Here is a 20,961-nt window from a genome sequence, read left to right as displayed (position 1 = left end):
GTGACTATGGAGACAGGGTCATCGAAGTGCCATGTTGCTGACTCTGAAAATGGAGAAGGGGGAAACATTCTAAAGAACACTGAGGCACGGACATGCTCCCAGGAACAAGCTGGAATTACAACGGAAACGGAAAGGCTTCCTGAATAATCAACGGGAAACGCACAGGAGAGAGAGAACCCTGATACCCAAGGACCGAAGGTGGAGACCGCAGAGACTGGTAGGAGGGGCGAGGGGCGGAGGCGCAAAAGGGCTGGCCGGGCGCCCACAGACGGCCACTGAAGTCCCGGAGAGATATCGCAGCTGTGGGGGGTGCCACGGAGAACTCTGGGGTCTGATCCCCAAGCTGGGTCCCCCAGCAGAGAGCACCAAACTGAGGAGGGTACCCACATAACATCTGGCTGTGAAAAGCATGGGGTGCTGTCTGCCAGGGAGTGGCAGCTGAAAGTTTGGGCACCCTCTTAAAGGGCCAACGCACTAAACTCCCTGTGGAGCCACCCACATGTGCTCTGGCAGAGGAAGGGTGAAGGGGACTGGAGCTGTGAGAGCAGAACCCAGGACTGGGGACTCAGGGGATAGGGCTCAGAAGGCAGACACCCCAAGTTTCCTGGGCTCAGTCATTCCCTCACACAGCGGAGGACATCTTTCCCACAGAGACATCTGCCCTGCCTGGGGGGATGACAGTGAACACACCCTATTGGAGAACACCTCGCCCTGAGGCCACTTAAGAGATTAAAAGTAGCCTCCAGGCAGAAGCAACTGTTGAAAAAAAAACTCACCACACCTGAGGACAATTGCCTGGGGGTAATCCAAGTCAGAATCCTATTACAGTAGGTCCTCAGGTTACTTTGGAGATCCGTTCCTATGGGAGGGCGAGACAACGTGATTTTTGCTGTCGGAACCCACCTGCATGAGCACCTACGTCACTCACATGGAGCACATACACAGCAGTAATGAAGTGAAATAGTAAAAAAAAATTAAAAGAAAGATAACAATTCCTGACCTTTACTTGTGGTAAATAAGTAATAAAAAACATAAAGCATATATGTACATAAGTCGAAATGACGGAACTTTTTTTCTTTATAAATACTGTAAATGGGAGATGGCAACGTAACCACAAAACGACATATGACGTAACCCGAGGACTGCCTGTCTGTAGACAGAGGTGGTCTTCTGGAGGCTTTGAGTCTCTGCCTGATCCAATTAGTCAGAAACAGCCTTTAACACTGTCCTATACTAGAAATTGAGAGGTATAGAGGATCTACTTAAAACATAGTCACAAACCCAAACAGACAACCAAAATGAGGAAACAAAGAAACAACCCCCAAATGAAAGAACTGGTAAAGAGATAAATGAAGCAGAGATAAGAAATTTATCTGAAACATAGTTCAGAGTAATGATGTTAAAAATGCTCAACAGTATGAAAAAAGATATAGTAACTATGAAAAAAGAACAGTCTGAGATAAAGAATGACATAACACAAATAAAGAACACATTGGAAGGAATACACAGCAGATTAGGGGAAGCTGAGGATCGAATCAGTGAATTAGAAGACAGAGTTGAAAACATCACTCAATTAGAGAACCAAAAAGAAAAAACAATTAAAAAACAGAAGGACAGCTTAAGGGAGCGTGGGACAATGTGAAATGTAACAATATTAGAATAGCAGGTGTGCCAGAAGAGGCAGAAAGGGGGAAAGGAATAGAGAAGGTGTTTGAAGAAATAATGGTTGAAAACTTCCCTAACCTGGTAAAGGAGAAAGTCACACAAGTTCAGGAGGCACAGAGAACCCCAAACAAGAAGAACCTAAACAGACCCACGCCCAGACATATCATACATGATTAAAATGCCAAAAATTAAAGACAAAGAATCTTAAAGGCAGCAAGAGAAAAGAAAACTGTTACCTACAAAGGAGCTCCCGTAAGGCTGACACCTGATTTCTCATCAGAAACTCTACAGGCCAGAAGGGAATGGCATGAAGTTCTCAAGGTAATGGAAAGCAAGGATCTGAGACCAAGATTACTATGTCCAGCAAGGCTATCATTCAAAATAGACGGTCAAAGAGCTTCCCAGACAAAAAAAAGGCTAAAGGAGTTCATCACCACCAAGCCAGCATTACAAGAAATGCTAAAGGGATTGCTGTAAGGGATTGCTGAGAAGAAAAAACAGAGAAACCTACCCATACAGAATTAAAATGGCTATAAATAAATACCTCTCAATAATAACCCTAAATGTAAATGGATCAAATGCTCCAATCAAAAGGTGTAGGGTAGCTGAATGGATACAAAAACATGACCCAACTATATGCTGTTTACAAGAGACCCACCTCAAAATGAAAGACACACACAGGATGAAAGTGAAGGGACGAAAAAAATTTTCCATGCAAATGGAAAAGAAGAAGAAGAAGAAAAAAAGCTGGAGTAGCAATACTCACATCCGACAAAATAGACTTTAAAAGCATCATGCTAAGCGAAATAACCCAGTCGGAGAAAGATAAATTTCATATGATCTCACTCATTTGTGGAATATAGTGAACAACATAAACTGATGAACAAAAATAGAGCCAGAAGGGAAAAAATATATATACTAGACTATAATAGAAGTAATCCTGTTATCTGCAGATTTTTAATATTTCCTACAACTTTTATGATATACTATGTTAGTACAGTTTTGGTAATATTATTATACTTAAAATCCTTTTATTCTTGAAATATTAATGTTCATTGCATTATTATATATAAGGTCATTTTTCTTGAATAATTGGTGTTTATTGCATGTAAAATCATATTTAAAATCGTTTTTCTTGAGGGAAAAAGAGAACATATAATTTTGAAGTTAATGATATTAATTCTTAGAAATGGCATGGTAAGTGCTATATTTTAACTTATATTTTTATTTTATAAGGTGCTCAGTTAATTTATTTCCTGTGTGCAAGTATATTTACATTCAATAAAAAATTTTTGACATAATAGACTAAGTGTTCCATTTGATCTAGACCAGTGGTCGGCAAACCGCGACTCACGAGCCACATGCGGCTCTTTGGCCCCTTGAGTGTTCTAACGCCACTTCAGAATAGACTCGCCCAGGCCGAAAACCGACTTCTGCGCATGGGCCACAAAGTTTCAATCGCCCTATACATGCGCGCCCGCACGTGGTATTTTGTGGAAGAGCCACACTCAAGGGGCCAAAGAGCCGCATGTGGCTCGCGAGCCGCGGTTTGCCAACCACTAATCTAGACCAATGCCTGAGAGACTACTTGGGCCTTGAATACCATCCATTCTACCATTTTCTTAGTGTCAAGAACTCAGTATTCCTTTTTTGGGTTTGTAAAACAAATAAGGTTTCCTCAGTCTTCTTGCTACTTTTGTAAAACACTTCTCTTTCTTCCCTTTGTAATTTTGAGGATATTTTTGTTCCCACTTGGTTCTTTATTGGACCAACTAAGCATAACTTTTTCTGCCAGCCAGGCCAATTTTAACCTAAAATTTAGAGAAATGATGTAGAGTGATCTGACTAAAAATGTTGGTGATGTGATGTGTATAATACTTGCTGTAGTGCAGTTACCTGCCCAGGCCTTTGAAATTGGGGTGCTGCGGTTTGAGGTCCATGTGACTGCTACTCTGGGAGACGGCCACGTGCTAAGATGCAGTGGGCGGAGGAAACGTGGCCTCCCGCATTACAGGAGGAGATGTTTTGAAATCAAGGTGTTGCCGTGTAAAGGTTCTATTTCTCAAAAGGCAACTCCAGGAGCTCCAGACTGAGCAGGACAAGGATTTCAGTATCTCATGGTAACGGATTACCATTAAAGAGCTGGGAAAACCCACTAGTGCGTGAGGGACTCAGCCAAGGTTGTCAGTATGTAATGAAGCCAGAAGCAGGGAGCAGATGGGGTGGACTGAGTGTCACTGGGGAGGCTGTGCAGAGGGGGCCGGGTTGAGCTTGATTTAGTCGCAGAACCTGCAGAGTAAGGACAGCGCAGTCTCAGCGAACAAGCAATGCCTGGAAGCCCTGAGACGCGTGGCCGTGTGGTGTGAAGTCGTAATGACGAGATCAGACAGGTGTGCGCTGGGAAAACGGGGCGCAAGGTGGACCAGGGCAGCGGTAATGCATCCTCGACAGCCTTGAGAGCTGGGCTCCGAGGGTCGGTTTACTGTAAAGGGAATGAACACCTAGCTGCTGTGTCTGTGCTGGCTTCTCCCTCCCCTGCAGACACCCCAACACACACTGACATGAACACACAGCCCTTCTTACCAGAGGGTAGAATTCACGTCATCTGACCTAGCTCACTCTGTTTCAATATAGTCTGTTGGTACGTGCCACATACATAACTGTATGTCTTGAATGTGTGTTCATTTCTTTCAGTCTCAGAATTTGATCACCACGTTCTAGGAAGCAGTGAGCATTGCTGACTTCACTCAGTGAAAACCCTTCAGAGGCTGCGTGAGGCCCTCTGAGGGTTAACGTCAGGCGGGTTCCTGGGCAGGGGCCTGTACATTCGTACTGGACCTCACGCCCAGAAGGCTTCATGCTCTGGTCACCGGCTTGAAATGTTCATCATTCCCGGGCAATTTCACTTGCACTGGGCTCTGCAAATTATGTACCAGTTTTATCAACAAGGACTTCATAAGTGACAATCCTAAGCTAAAGGACATGGGATTCTAGTTTCAAGTGGAAAGTCTAATGTTAGCAGCGCAATAGAAAACCGTTCCGTGTAAGGGTTAAGAGAAATGACTGGGAGTTGGTAGCATCTGGTTTGTCCCAGATCAGGCACAGCTGGCGCGGTAAGACCCTCCGTATGTGCCTTAACCTCTGTAAGACTCCATTTCCTCCTCATAAATAAATGTCATAATACTTTCACCTTTACATACTTTCACCAAGAAGCAGGTATGGAATGTTCTCAGCAGGATAATTTGTAAAAGCCCCAAACTGAAAAAAATCAATTGTCTAGAGTGGAATTAATAAATAGTAATGAATTAATGTAACAGCAATATTTTATAGCAATGAGAATGAATGAACTACAACTACCAGCACCCATGTGGGGGAAACAAACGTGGTACTGGGAAAAGAAATGGCCACAAAGGAATGTAACTTCTTCTACATGAAATGAGACGGACCAAGCGAACCTGTGCTGGGAGCAGGAGCTATCCAGTGTTCCCAGGGAGGGAGGTGGGGGGCAGGCGGGGCCAGAAGCTTCCGGCGCTGTGACTGCGCGTTAACTTCGCAAAGATCAGCCAGCGGTGCAGCAGGCCTCTGCACCTCCCGTGTGCATCGTACTCATCTATGAATTCACACTTAAGAAAACTGTCTTGCCTTGGCCAGTTTGGCTCAGTGGGTAGAGCGTCGGCCTGCGGACCGAAGGGTCTGGATTGATTCTGGTCAAGGGCATGTACCTGGGTTGCAGGCTTCATCCCAGCCGGGCCCTGGTCAGGGCATGAGAGGCAACCACTCGATGTGTTTCTCTCACATCGATATTTCTCTCCATCTGTCCCTCTCTCTTCCACTCTCTCTAAAATCAATGGAAAAATATCCTCGGGTGAGAATTTGAAAAAGAAAAAAAAAATCGTCCTGCCCTGGTTAGTGTGGCTCATTGATTAAGCGCCATCCTGTGCCCCACAAGGTCACGGTGTGAGTCCTGGTCAGGACACATGCCAGTCAGTCAGCTGATGTTTCTCTCTCTCTACCCCTCTCCCTTCCTCTATCTCTAAAATAAATAAATAAAATAGTCTTTCATAAAATTATTATGAAAATTAAAGAAACAACTGGAATCCTTAGATGTGCTCCAAGGATCCAGACTACAGATTTAAATACTTCCATTAAATGGTTGTAAATGGTTACAGAATTAGGGGCACAGTTTTGATGTCGTGATGGGACACTTTTTTCTTTTTAAATCCTTACCCAAGGGTACGTTTTTATTGATTTGAGAGAGAAAAAGAGGGAGGGAAACATCAGTGTGAGAGAGGAACATTGACGGGCTGTCTCCCATGGCCTGGACCCGGGATCAAACCTGTAACCGAGGGATGTGCCCTGACCCGGAATCAACCCACAGCCGCCGGTGTAGGGACAGCGCTTCAGCCAGCTGAGCCGCGTTCCCTTCCGAATGCTCTTTTTTAAGACGCTGAACGCCTTTTAAATGACACCCTTGGTGATTACAGTTGAGCTCTCTGAACCTCTCCCGTTTCCCCGCCTCCCCAAGTACGTCTGATCGTTTTTACTGAATAGCAAAGTGAAATTAAGCACATGCTCACCTCCATGTGGAAAGCTGACCTGTAAGCTCATTCCCTGCTAAGATGGCACATTCACTTCTGTGATCACTCTCAAGCACTATTATCTAAATGTATTTGTTTGAAAACTACACCGATAGTTGTCAATTTATCCTTTGCCAGCACTATTTTTTAATTTTTGCTTTCATTTGGTATAGATGACATTTTGTTGGTTTATTTCATGTATATATATTTTTCTTTTTTTGTTTTGCTTTAGGTGACTATGAAAGGCTTATATTTTCAACAGAGTTCTACAAATGAAAAAATAACATTTGTTTTTCAAGAACGGGTGAGAAAAATTGTTTAATCATTAAACGAAATAAAATAAGTATATTTACCCAGTTTAAATGATCTGTTAGTGAAACTGAAACGAAACTCTAAAAATTACTTTCCTTTCATTATATGTTACAGTGGTGGTCCATAGTGTAATATAACTATATTTTTAAAAGAGTTGCTACAAAAGTTTTTAGTCCCCTGGGTGGTGGTATAAAAGATATTAGGAAAACAATACAACCTTAATAGTCTTATATGTTGCAAAATTAACTCAACTTATTTTGAATACCACAATAAAGTAAATTTCCAGATTGTAGTCATATTTCAGAAAAGCATTGTTTTCCACATTAATTTCTGAGCTTTGCAAAGTTACCTTATTCACTAAGCTTTAAATGGTTTCTAGGTTGTTTTTTCCACTTTAAGCATAGATAGTGGAATTTCCATATACTGGTGATTGTTTGAGAGGTTTGTCGCAAGCCAAAATCAATCCCGTGGTAGAAGCAAGCTGTCTGAGATTTTGACTCTTGACTTAAATGATTTTGGGAGTTAGTGAAAGATGACAGAGGAAAACTGGATTGTGTTCATGGTTCCGAAACCCTTATTATACTATGGAATATACAAGTATGGCATACAAATAGCTCTTACTTTTCATCCCTAAAGTTAGATTTGGGGCCTGTTTAATTTTGTTCAGTTGTGTATGAAAATTTTCACATCATAAAGGCCTGGGCTCAAATGAATGTGTAACATTCTGTTTTCATTGGTTCTAGGAAAATCTTCCTGTTGCCGAGGATAACTATGTGAAACTTCAAGTGAAAGCTTGTGCTCTGAGCCACATAAATACAAAGGTATTGGTGTTTTCATTTGGGCCAAAAGTCAGATGAGAATTCATAGTCTATTCAGTATACTAATATAATGATAACTGACTTCTGAGTGCCAAGAAATTATTGTCATCCTTAGAAGAATAGAATAGCTAGGGGGAAAGTTTGTGTGAATGTGTATGTTTCCATATTAAGATATTAGTCTAATTGAAGTCATGAAGTTTACATTATTACAGGAAAACAACTTATAAGCTCCTTTACATTGTGAAAGGCTGAGGATTTATAATTACTGAGGCCTATAATCGAGGAAGAAAACACTTTTATAAATATAGTAAAATGTAGAAATTGAATCAACTAATTTATTAACTATCTATTCTATAGATGTTTCTAGTTAGCGTCTTTAGACAGACATTTCTCTTTGTCTTTCTCGCACGCATACACATCCCCAGCCTCTCACTACCCCTAGCAATCGTCCATTATTGACCATGAAATACCTGGAGAGTTTTCGATGGTAAGCCGTGGCTGAGTGTCCTGTGATAGACACAGCAGGGCCATTTACTCTGTTTTGTAAAAACCAATACCACAGTCTTATTGGACCCTTCCATTATTGGAGTGTAATGTCACCATCACTCCTAGGAATGGAAAAGTTTTCTCGGTGAAGCCACATTTAGGGAAATGACAGGACGAAGTCATACGCTTCCCTCGGCTGCTCTGTGCCCGGAGCACGACCTGAGAGGGAAGACGCTCTGCGGCCTGTGAGCAGGACGAGGGCCCGCTCCTGCCTGCGGGCTCTGTGCTCAGCCCGCCACGCGTCCTTCCTAAACCACGAGAACTCCTTCACAGCCCGTCTAGGAACGGAAAGAAAGGACAGGCTGGGCTTCCGTCACCACCTCGACTTGACATCTCTGGGGTGCTGGGGCCCTCAAAGGTGCAATAAAGCAAGAAAAGATATAAAAGATACAGCAATTGGAAAAGAGGGGAAAACCCGAGTCTAGGAAATTATCTCATGTCTAATAGAAATAGTAAAGTATGGTAAATGCAATGAAATATTGCACAACTCCTAAACACCACGGTTATGAAAACGTGCAGTGATGTACAAAATGCTAAGGTGAGTGACGGAAGCAGGATGCAGTTGCTGTAACCATGACTGCAGCTCTGTACGAGAGTGCGTAAAGAAATCATGTAGAAAGAAGTAATGTAAAGCATCCAGTATTTCTGTGAGTGTCATGTTGTCATCTTAGCAAAAGTACAAAGTCCCACATTGAAAGATTTTTCCGGCAACCAGGTATATGTAGGAGATCTTATATAGGAGATCTAAATATTGAAAGATAAAAAATATATACAAGAGAATTACTTCCATTTCTTTTTACGTACTGTTCCTAAAATACTATGATACCTACAAATATGTTCCATGGCTCTGGTATTATTATAAAAGTATAAATAGCAGGAACTGAAACTACAGGCTTATCTGTACTAGTATATGCTCTGTCACTTCAAAAGTCAAGTGCTCAGTTTGGCCAGAATATTAACAAAACACTAATCTCTCAAAAATATATGATTTATTCTTTTAAAAAGAAATTCCAAATTGAAAATAAATGGCAATTTTCCTAAGTATATCCATCACCTCTTCCCACCTGCTTCTCAACTGAAGACAACACTCAGGGGATGTTAAAGGCTGTGGGAAGGAGAGTCTTTGTTCTCAGTAGCCCCCCCCCTCCTTCACAGCACCCTCCCCAAGCTCCCTCACCCCCTCCTTCACAGCACCCTCCCCAAGCTCCCTCACCCCCTCCTTCACAGCACCCTCCCCAAGCTCCCTCACCCCCTCCTTCACAGCACCCTCCCCAAGCTCCCTCACCCCCTCCTTCACAGCACCCTCCCCAAGCTCCCTCACCCCCTCCTTCACAGCACCCTCCCCAAGCTCCCTCACCCCCTCCTTCACAGCACCCTCCCCAAGCTCCCTCACCCCCTCATTCACAGCACCCTCCCCAAGCTCCCTCACCCCCTCCTTCACAGCACCCTCCCCAAGCTCCCTCACCCCCTCATTCACAGCACCCTCCCCAAGCTCCCTCACCCATCTAAGGGGTTGACTGGTAAATCTGAGACATAATTTCCCTTCATACTTGGAAGAAGAAAGATGTTAAACAAAGTATGTTAATGGTGATTGGAATAATGATACTCATACCTAATTCCTACGTAACCACTAATTCTTACTCAACGAGAAACCTATCTGGTGAAGTTATTTGCTTTGTCTTTGTTCCAAATGTTGAGTCATATTTGCTTTTCTTGTGGTTTGATTTGTGCTCTTGCTTTCCTCTGGTATAAGAAGCCAGGATTTGTTTTTGACAATAAATAGCCTTTGTCATGATTTAGCTTCTGGCGGAAATGAAGATGGAGAAGGATTTCTTTCCTGTTGGGAGAGAAATCGCTGGAATCGTGTTAGATGGTAAGTTTCCAGATGTAAATACCTGTGTCTGCTTTCTGAGGTAGAGGAATTCCATGGCAGCCAGTGGGAACCGGCACACAAAATCACACACTCATACTTCAGTGATGCTATGGACACTGATCGCTTTCCCCTGGACAAATGAGACCGGCCTGCCGGGTGGCTCAGTTGGTTGGGCACGGTCCCATGCACCTAAAGGTGGCAGGTGCAATTCCCAGTCAGGGCGCAGACCAAGGTGTCGGGTTCGACCCCCAGTTGGGGTGGGTACAAGAGACAACCGATTGATGTTTCTCTCACATCAATGTTTTTTTTTTCTCTCCCTCTACCTCTCTCTCTAAAATCAATAAACACATCCTCAGATGAGGATTACAAAGAAATGGGGGGGAAACGAGGCATGAGGGTAGGCAAGGGCCAGACCCATGTAGAGCCTCCGATGTCCACCTGGGTTGTAGGGAGGTTATCAGAGCAGCCACGTGAAGGGGAGACTGCAGGCAACCGGGCTTTGGGAAGGTGTAGGGCTGGTTGGGTTGTAGACCAACAGCCAAGAGACGATGGAGTCCATAATCGAGGCACTGCTGGCAAAGGTGAAGAAGACGTCCCGGGTCCGGGTGAGGCCGCGGGCCCCTGGATCCGGGTGAGCCTGGGTCCCGGGTCCGGGTGAGGCCGCGGGCCCCTGGATCCGGGTGGGCCTGGGTCCCGGGTCCGGGTGAGGCCGCGGGCCCCTGGATCCGGGTGGGCCTGGGTCCCGGGTCCGGGTGAGGCCGCGGGCCCCTGGATCCGGGTGGGCCTGGGTCCCGGGTCCGGGTGGGGCCGCGGGCCCCTGGATCCGGGTGGGCCTGGGTCCCGGGTCCGGGTGGGGCCGCGGGCCCCTGGATCCGGGTGGGCCTGGGTCCCGGGTCCGGGTGGGGCCGCGGGCCCCTGGATCCGGGTGGGCCTGGGTCCCGGGTCCGGGTGGGGCCGCGGGCCCCTGGATCCGGGTGGGCCTGGGTCCCGGGTCCGGGTGGGGCCGCGGGCCCCTGGATCCGGGTGGGCCTGGCCCCGGGTCCGGGTGAGGCCGTGGGCCCCTGGATCCGGGTGAATCAGTGCCCCTGGGTCCGGCCAAGACCAAACCAGAGGGAGTCGGACCTGCATTACCACCATTTGTCCACCATCCAGAGCTGAGGGGTCAGTGCCGACATGTACTCATAGCGAACTGGTGGACATTGATATTGGGTCTCAAAAGAACTGTTGGTCCAGAAAGAAACTCACTACAGACTGATTCATTTGCCTGTCAGCATAACTATTATTGCTCGTCGCACATTCAATTCTTATAAGTACATCTCTAGTGACACATGATTTCGCCCATCTAGGGGAAATGATGAACAACATAGACTGATGAACAAGAACAGAACCAGAAACAAGGAGGCATCGACCGGACTATCGGGCCTCAGAGGGAGGATAGGGGAGGGTGGGGGGAGGGGGGAGAGATCAACCAAAGGTCTTGTGTGCATGCATATGAGCCTAACCAATGCTTAAGTTCAACAGAGGGTTGGGGCATCCAAGGGGAGGGGTGTGGGATGGGAATGGGGGGATGAGGACAAATATGTGACACCTTAATCAATAAAGAAATTTAAAAAAAAAAAAAGGTGAAGAAGACGTACATATGCAAGAAATACTGAGGCAGTAAAGTCAGCATGGCTTAATAATTGACTGGACCCGGGGCATTAAAAACAGGCAAGAGCCAGGAGTGACTCACGGGATTCTGGCTAAGCTATGGATTGGTGCCAGGGATTGATAAGGGGAGAGGGTTTTATTAGGAGGAAGACGGAGAGTTTAGATTTGTGGTTGTTGAGCGCAGGTACCTAAGTGATGTCCCCTGGAGATGTCTAGTGAGCAGCATTGTGATTTAAGCCCAAAGGTGAGGCTGTGCAGGAAGAGCGTGTATTTGAGAGTTGTCAGCATGTAGGTTATATTGGAAATAACAGCTGATGGACTCACCCGGGAGGTAGTAGCATGGAGAAGGGGCATATGCATAAGCATGGAACCCTTGGGAATGCTAATTCGAGGGACAGGCAAGAGGAGTGTGAAGGAAGCCGGGAAAAGGACCAGCGGGGTCCCAGGAGGAGGGGCAGGAGCAGAGAGAAGAGAAAGGTGCAGGGGACCGGCAGGCACAGCTCCTGCAGGAGGACGGCCAGGAGGGAGCCGGGACACAGGAACCAGCGGGCCGGCCGGGGGGACATCAGACTAGGAGTCCCCGTGGGGCCATTATATGACAGAGCCCCAGCGTCCACTGCAGACGTCGGGTTCCCGCCTCCCTTCACGGCCTCAGCCCTTTCCTCACCTGAGGTTGGAAGAACGCCTGCCGTGATGCTGTGAAGATTAATGTGAAGCACGAACATGCTGCCCGTCGGCGGGCAGTCAGTGACGTTGAGTGTTTCCCCCCTTTCCTCATAACTATGTGAACAGAAATATTCCAAAGCCTTGGCGGACAGTAGTGGCTCTTTCTCCACGTGTGCCGAGAAATGTGACTGTCATTTCTGTATAGTTCCCGAAAGCTTCTTGGCACCACTTGGAATGTATTTCCATGATTCCAAGTCACAGTAATTTTATATGTGACTCTTACCACAATTTCCCGTGTGTCTGAGATTCTGCAACTAAAATAATGATGGGAAATGGGGCTGGGGTGGCAGCCACGTAACCATCATAGGAGCTGTGGACTGTTTTCCTTTATTCCTTAATCCTAAATAGAGGCATTCTTCTCTGTGCTGTCAACAGCCACATGGCCCAGATTTTGTAGAAAATTTTGTAAAGAATCTGTTATTTTAAAAAAATTTTACTGATTGAATTGAGAGAGAGAGAGCAACATTAATTTGTTGTGCCACTTACTTATGCATTCATTGGCTGGATCTTGTTTGTGCCCTGACCAAGAATCAAACCCCAAACCTTGGCATATTGGGATGATGCTCTAACCACTGAGCCACCTGGCCAGGATGAGAATCCAAATTTGAAGTGTTCTATCCAACAGTCTCTATAGACCATCAAAATGTCCTACACGTTCTTGGCCTTTTCTCTGAGTTAGTAACTTTTTATCGTTTTATTTTAATAGTTAAATAAGAATTATATTTAATAACCTCATAATACTAATTATTAATTTTCTCTATGCTTTAGTTGGAAGTAAGGTATCATTCTTCCAACCTGATGATGAAGTAGTCGGTAAGTTGTCTATTTTACTATTATCTCTTCTTTTCTCTGTGCAATTGTTGTTTACTGTGATCTTGCTTCATATACAAGAACTTTCCTGGTTTTTTTTAATTTGCTCTCAAAAGTCCACTGATGAAGAGAATTGGGAGTTTGATCTCAATAGCAGAGCATGGAAACGTTTCCGTGTTTGGCTGGAGAACAACGTCAGAGATAAAAAAAAAAAAAAGGCCATAGTTGTTACTGTGCTTGGCGCAGCCCTTGGCTGACCAGACCTCAGTCTACGGCCAGACCGAAAGCCCTGGAGAAAGGTCATAGGTCATCTGCATGACCAACCTGGCTCCATAGAAGCTCCCTCTGCACCTCAACTTGAATTGTATGGGACCTCTCCCTTACTACTCTTGTAAAACTAGGATTTACTGGTAACATTTCATTTACTATTTTTTTTAAACCCATAGGTTTTGCATACACACACTTTACATATATCCTAGACCATCACACAGACATAAAGTATGACTTTAGTACTAGTCTTTAAAATGACCATTTCTCCAAAGAAAATATTCATAGGAAGATATTCATGTAAACTTAGAAAATGGTTAACTTTCTGGCATGCTTGAGGCTTGAAGAATAGATTTGTCAGAATGTTTTTGTTAGCTTCTTACGATACTGCCTTTGACGTGTATTTTCTTGAAGAGTTAATTTTTTTCTGTCTTATCTTTTTTATCTGGCCAAGAGGTCAGTGACACTGTATTACTCAATATTCTTTTTGTAAGAGACCCCAAATAAAACCAGACGAGCTCAAGTAGAAGTGGGATTTCATTGGGAGCACTGAGGTATCTTCTAGACCAGCGTTCTCCAACCTTTCGGACCTCACGGACCACCAGGGTCCAGGACCACTGGCTGGCGACCGCTGTTCCACGCCAGCTGTGGAAGGCAGCTGTGCATCAGGGCCAGTTTTAATGAGGAACCTCGGTGCCCCAAGACTGGCCTGCCTGTAGTAGATCAGCCATCGTCTTCCCCACCCTCAAAGGTGAAAGGAAAGGAGAAAAGGAAAGAGAGAGAGAGCCCAGGTGATGTCGTGTTCGAGTCAGAAAAGGAAGTGTCCCTTCCCTTCCCCATTTCTGGTCTTTCTCTTCCCTGCACTGGTGGTCACTGGCGTCTGCCTCAGGACTCCCTGCACGAGAGTTCGACGGCGGCTGGCCTCGTCAGTAACGAGGTCGTTCATGTGGAGACTTTCCCTCAGGTGTCGCGGTTTACCTTCCAGGAATCTTACCCCTGGATTCCGAAGACCCGGGACTTTGTGAAGTTGTGCGAGTGCATGAGCACTACCTGGGTATGTGGCAGTTCAGGCGGGCGTCGCTGTGTGTGTAGTAACATTGTCATTTCTTTGTGTCTACTGTGAGTGTACATCCTACCTAATAATAGAGTAATATGCAAATTGACCATGCCTTCGCTACACCCACAAGCCACGCCCACCAGCAAACCGTTGCAGGGACGCTGGGGTGTGGCCGAGCCCAAGGCCGCCGCCCGGGGCCAAGCCCCGACCCTGAAAGAAGGCAGAAGGCGGTGGCCACAGCCAAGGCCTGGGTCCCTGGTGCCGGCAGAAAACTGGTGCAGGCAGCCAGGTGAATGAAGGTCTATTGCACGAATCTTCGTGCAAACGGGCTGCTAGTAGGAAATAACTGTTGGCTGGTCTTTATAATTTAGTACCATAAAATTTATACTCATACTAAACATTATAGAGACCTTTAAGTTTCATTCACACAGCTCCTGGTTAGAGGTTTGAAAAGAAGTTTCTCTCTCTAAAATTATATTCCTAGTAAAAAAAATTTTTTTTTAATATTTTATTGATTTTTTACAGAGAGGAAGGGAGAGGGAGAAAGAGAGTTAGAAACATCGATGAGAGAGAAACACCAATTCAGCTGCCTCCTACACACCCATCACTGGGGATGTGCCCGCAACCAAGGTACATATCCTTGACCGGAATCGAATCTGGGACCCTTGAGTCTGCAAGCCAACGCTCTATCACTGAGCCAAACCGGTCAGGGCGTAAAAAAAAAATTTATTTTTTATGCTTGGTTATTAATTGAAATTGGAAATGTTAATTTAAAATTTATTTTAGCCCTGGCCAGCTAGCTCAGTTAGTTAGAGCATCATCCCAATATGCCAAAGTTGCAGGTTCGGTCTCCACTAAGGGCACATACAAGAACCAGCCAATGAATACATAAATAAGTGGAACAACAAATCAATGTCTCTCTCGAAAATCAATAAATAAAATTATTTTTTTAAATCTAGGAAATCCATGTAGAGTCTGAGACAGGAAAGAACCAAGAACACTTGTCTTTGGTTTCTGTTGCTAACATATTTTGATAAGTGTTCCGTTTAAGTGAAATGTTAATTTTTAACTTTTCTTATAGTAATTACTTGAATATTTAAATTATAATAAATATAAACACAGACATACTGCATGAAGCCATCATGAAAAGCTGCAGCATCTCCTTAGCAATCAGGGAAAAGCAAATTAAAACCACTTAGAGATGTCATTATGTACCCACAGGATCGACAGTGTTATAAAATCTGACCATTCCAGGGGTCAGCAAGGATGTGCAGCAATGGGACCTCTTATGCACATAAAAGTGTAAATTGGTACAAAAGCATCAGAAAATAATTTAGCGTTATCTAACAATGCAACTCCAGAGCCGTTGTGATCTTAAATATAATTTTATTCCTGTTAGTATTTTTTTAAGGACCACTTGTTTGATTTTTTAATGAAAATGGTAATCCCAATTATTAAGATGGAATGTGTTCCCCCAAATTCCATATAAGTAAGTTGTATGTAAATTAAACAGGCACTATTAGAGGAACCTAGGTGCCTCCAAGATGGCCTGTCTATGTATGCACCCTATAGATCCGGAATGTCTGACATTCAAGCTGTGAGCAACATGGTCTCAGATAAATTAATTACAGCCATGCACCACTTAACAACGGGATACAGCCTGAGAATTAGGCATTAGGCGAGTTCACTGTCACGCGAACACCCTCGAGGCTTACTCACCGAGACGGCCCAGCCTCCGACACGCCTGCGCTGTGTGGCGGGTGCGGCCTTGCTCCTGGGCTGGCAGCCCTAAGGCGCGTCACTTCACAGAACATGAGGTCACCGCAGGCACGAGGTAAATGATGCCATCGAGAGGCGTGGTAAGCATGGGGTGTGTGAATACACAGCATACTATTTACAGCAATTTTTTTATACGTAGAAAGAGTTCGCTCTAAAATAACAATAGAAAATGGTAAGTACCTAAACCAGTAATATAGTTGTTCGTTATCCTTATCCAGTAGGTGGACTGTACGTACTGTATGTGCTGTACTTTTTCTTCTATCTTTTGGAATTTAAATGCGGAGCAGGAATCTGGGTCTGTCAAAATCTGGCTAAAAGGATGCACACTCATCCTTTTAGCCAGATTTACACCACATACCATATAATGCACCTATTTAAAGTACAGGAGTCTGTGGTTTTTAATATCTTTAAAGAGTTATTCAACCATCACTGCAGTCTAATTTTTTTTAATCCTTACCTGAGGATATTTTTTCCATTGATTTTTAGAGAGGTAGAGGTTGAGAGAGAGAGAGAGAGAGAGACATCGACATGAGAGAGTCCCATCAATTGGCTGCCTCCCACACGAACCTCCTACTGAGGCCAAAAATCAAACTAAGGTATATGCCCTTGACTGGGAATCGAACCTGAGACCCGTAGGCCCATGTGTCAGTGCTCTAACCACTAAGCAACCGGCCAGGGCTATGCTGTACTTTTATATAACCGGCAGTGTGCTAGATATGTTTACTCCAGCATCACCACAAACGTGAGGAACAGGTTTTGTAAGAGGTCACTACGCGATAGGAATTTTTCAGCTCCATTATAATTTTATGTGATTATATGTGATCCCACCGTCATATATGTGACCATTGGTGACAAACATCGTTATGTAGCACATGATTAATTACATGCTAATTAGCTTATGTTTTGCTGTTTTAATGCCTTGCTTGTCTGTCGTAACATTTTCAACATGTACTAGTATACTTGGCTATTCGGCCTCCCCACTAGATGGCACTAGTTGTTGGTAAAGGCAATGAGGACTGTTGCCATTACAGGAAAAAGATTTGAAAGAGCTGGTAGAGACTATGAACAGTGTTATAAAACTGGTTTTTAGGTAAAGTGAGAAAGGATTGATTGCACTGTGAAAAGATCACATTCCGTGTACAAAATAAAGACCAAACAAAAAGTAAATAATGGAACACGAGGAGCAGCTTGATGGTCAGCGCCATAGAGCTCTCTGGCTGGGTTGCTCACGTGGGTAGGGTGTCGTCCTAACCAATGCAAAGGTTGTAGGTTCGATCCCCTGGTCGGGGCACATACAAGAATCAACCAATGGATGCAAAAATAAGTGGGACAACAAATCCATGTTTCTGTCTCTCTCTCTCAAAATCAATAAATTTATTTTTTTTTAATTAAAAATAAATTGTATTAGAAGTTTGCATTTTGTTCCCAATGCAGTGGAAAGCCATTGATGACTTCTAAGCAGACAAGTGTTAGGATGTTATTTATGTTTTTAAAAGATCATTCTGATACGCTTCTATTTTTCAAAGACACTTAAACAGATTGAAAAGAGAAGCCATAAAGTTGAAAATATTTATAATGCATAAATAAATAATTCATTTAGAATACATAAAAAATTTCTATAATCAATAAGAAAAAGACAATACAAAGAAAAGCTGATAAACACTTGAACAAATGGCCAAGAACATGGAGAGGTGCTCAGCTTCATCAGTATTGGGGAAAAGCAAACAAATCAGAGGAGACCTCCGCACCCACTTGAGGGTAGAGATGTATACTAAGGCCAAGGCCCAAGGAGGCGGACAGCACAGACTGGTAGCACGTGACTAATTACACACTAATTAGCTTATTACGTCCTGCTATTTTAATGCCTTTTCACAGTACAAGCAATCCTCCCTCACTTTACCTGACCCACAGCTGTGGGAGAGGAGACTTACACAGCCCTTTGGGCAGGTGGGGTGAAGTCGCAGGTAACCCCGGGGCCTGAGGATCCTGTTCCTCAGTACACAGCCTAGAGGAAACGTGTGCGCCCGTGTAACGCTACCTTTCCCAAGAGCACAGTGTCCCAAACTGGAAACCACAGCTGTTCCTCGCCTGGAGAACAGATAACCAAAAGCAGGTGTGGGTTAAAAACAATGGTGAGCATTAAAAGCAAGACAGAAAATAATACATATGGATATGATTGCATCTAGATAAAGTTTAAAACCAGACAGAACTAAGTTACATTTTTTAGGAATAAATACTTGAGTACTAAACTATGGAAGCAAGTAAGAAATTAAGTTAGGGTGGTGGTGACCTCTGATGTCAATCATATCCCAATTTAAAAGAGAAGAGTGGTGACCTGGTGGGAGATAGGCTGTGGGTGAGGGGCTTACGGGTGGGCGGGGATGGAGGCGGGAGAACGGCGCTGCAGGAGTGGAGGCTAGGACCAGGGCCCTGGTGGGAACGGTGGCCCAGGGGAGTGCCCGGACGCAGGAGCCAAGACCAGCGGGACTTGCTAAGGGATCGTTTCCTGTTCTCTGTGACAGTTCACAAGCCAGAAAAAGTGACGTGGACAGACGCCGCTGGAACCGTTCGGGACGGAGTGCGCGCCTACACAGCTCTGCATTACCTTTCTCGGCTCTCCCCCGGGAAGTGGGTGCTGATCATGGATGGAGCAAGTGTAGGTGCTAATAGTGTGTTCACAAACAGGCCAAAGCACGGCAACGTAGGGCACGGGCCATCTATTTACTAATATAAGTCTTTGCCGGTAGCTTACTCACTGATTTTTATATTTTTACCAAATTCCTATTTTGTGAAAATAAGCAGCTTTTATCCACAAGAGATAAAAGTTAGACTTGATGTGTTTCTTACTTTGAATGTGCTAGTAATTACAAAAGCAAACAAATTTTTTCATGCCAGTTACACAAAGCCTGAAATAGCTCATGAAGTCTTTGAAGCCATACCTCAGAACTCCCTACCAATTTCATATCATATCCCTCACATTTACGCTTATGTTAACAAGGTGTTGCATTTATAGATGCAAATAAGTGCTAATTTAAACATTTTACATGCATCATCAAAAAAATAATTCTACACTAAAAGCAAATACATAAAAATCCTTAAAGGCCCCTTTTCTCATTCCAAGGCTGCTTCCTCACAGCCTCCATCCTTGAAAGCATCTGCTCTGTAGACTGGGTGAGAGCCTGTGGCCCAGGCGGCTCTCTATCACCCCCTCTGAGGAAGAAAGTCAATCAGATGTTTAATCCTACTAAACTTGTCCGTATTTTTTTCTTCTGCTGTCAGGTAACATTTAAAAATATACTAAAGTACCACTAACGTCTGACACTTTATTGAACAACCTATAAATAATTTAGAGGTGGCCTCTGCCCTGTGTCTGTGTATTTCCCACACAGGCACTTGGGACAATAGCTATTCAGTTAGCACACCACAGAGGAGCCAAAGTGATTTCCACAGCGTGCAGCCTTGAAGACAAGCAGTACCTTGAAGGACTCAGGCCTGCTCTCGGTGGGTAAACCTACTCAACAAAGACTTTAAAACAAAACTTTGAAGGCATAGCACCTTTCAAAATGCACTTAGTATCTGTGCTAAGTCTAAGCTTACTTAAGTAATAGTTTTAATGAATTATTTTGTTTTTTAAACCTACATTTTTCAATATTTTTTTCTTCTTTGTCCCATTGTTATCAACTTAGCCAAGTTGGAATGAGGTGAACTCTGAAACAATTTAGAAATACTTGGTGCCTCTTTGGTTTTAGTCAATAAATCGGTGTATTGAATATGCCAGTCCCTTCATTTAAATTGATCCTTACCAATATCAGGTTAGATGAGAAAAAAGTATATTTGGATTCAGTAATTGTTTGAACCGTTAATTCATTTCAGAGGACAGATGTTTGCTCTCTTTTCCTCTGACTGGTGTTGACCACATACAGAGCAGTACAGTTGCCTGGCTTCCTGTCCTTTACAGCCCGAGTGATCGATGTGTCCAGCGGGAAAGCCCATGTTGCTGAAAGCTGTTTAGAAGAAACAGGTGGCCTGGGGGTAGACATTGTCCTGGATGCTGGAGGTAGGCACTTCACTAAATCAGTAGTCTATGTAATTTTAGGATGATGGCTGAATTTTAGGAAAAACAAAACAGCCTTAGCTGGTGTGGCTCAGTGGATAGAGCATTGGCCTGCAGACTGAAGGGTTCCAGGTTCAATTCCGGTCAGGGCATATGCCCGGGTTGCAGGCTCGATTCCCAGTTTGGGGCGTGCAGAAGGCAGCCAATCGATGATTCTCTTTCATCATTGATGTTTCTATCTCCTTCTCCCTTCCTCTCTGAAATCAATAAAAAAATATATATTTTATAAATACATATTTTTCCCAGGAAAGTTTTTAACATATTTTTTAAATTGCTGGTTAGTTTTGGGTTTCTTTTAAACTTTCATATTCAAATTGGCACTTCTTCATTTTATCCCATTGTAAACTCTGTCTGGAAGAGAGAGCATGCTTGCCTTTTAAAGTATAGCACTGGAGTTGAAGTATCCCTACAAGAATCTACAAACATCTCTTCCACGGTCCCCACATGATACACATTAGTGTAGTCCCAGCCAGCTGCTCATTCAGTCACTTTTGCTATATACGGCCCTCTACTGGATGGGTGACAGACAGTCTCTATTTGGAAAACGAAGAGAATTCTGTTCCACTTTCACCCTCCTTGCACTTTGGTTGTTTGGCACCTAATTTGTACAGTTAGGTAGTGCTGTCTCACCTAAAGGGTAGGTTTTACAATCTGCAAAGGCATTCTGCTTACACTTCATTAGAATTTATTTTCTACCGTGAGAATCATCGGTGAATACAGCTACATGTGGCCATCGTGTGTGTTTCTTGTTGCCAGAGTATCAGGAT

At 44.1% G+C, this 20,961-nt stretch overlaps 1 protein-coding gene across 7 annotated transcripts in view; it reads left to right on the top strand.

The window, feature by feature from the left end:
• The window catches only part of CRYZL1 (crystallin zeta like 1), a 32,353-nt gene that overhangs the window by 4,909 nt on the left and 6,483 nt on the right, over positions 1 to 20,961 (top strand). For 6 of the 7 annotated variants that reach the window (XR_013813008.1, XR_013813009.1, XM_079762200.1 and 3 more), the window contains exons 2-9: positions 6,475 to 6,546; positions 7,298 to 7,375; positions 9,719 to 9,791; positions 12,936 to 12,980; positions 14,230 to 14,298; positions 18,603 to 18,736; positions 19,470 to 19,581; positions 20,039 to 20,137. Coding sequence is in view for 5 of the 7 variants with exons in the window: in XM_079762200.1 (XP_079618326.1) it covers positions 6,481 to 6,546; positions 7,298 to 7,375; positions 9,719 to 9,791; positions 12,936 to 12,980; positions 14,230 to 14,298; positions 18,603 to 18,736; positions 19,470 to 19,581; positions 20,039 to 20,137 (676 nt within the window). In the remaining 2 variants the exon portion in view is untranslated. The remainder of the gene's footprint in view (positions 1 to 6,474; positions 6,547 to 7,297; positions 7,376 to 9,718; positions 9,792 to 12,935; positions 12,981 to 14,229; positions 14,299 to 18,602; positions 18,737 to 19,469; positions 19,582 to 20,038; positions 20,138 to 20,961) is intronic. The other variant, XM_079762199.1, reaches the window with a different exon arrangement.

Source organism: Cnephaeus nilssonii, assembly GCF_951640355.1.
Source record: "Cnephaeus nilssonii genome assembly, chromosome: 3".
Lineage (NCBI taxonomy): Eukaryota > Metazoa > Chordata > Mammalia > Chiroptera > Vespertilionidae > Cnephaeus > Cnephaeus nilssonii.
The sequence above is the reverse complement of the archived record's forward strand: the minus strand, read 5'-3'. Positions and strand labels throughout refer to the sequence as shown.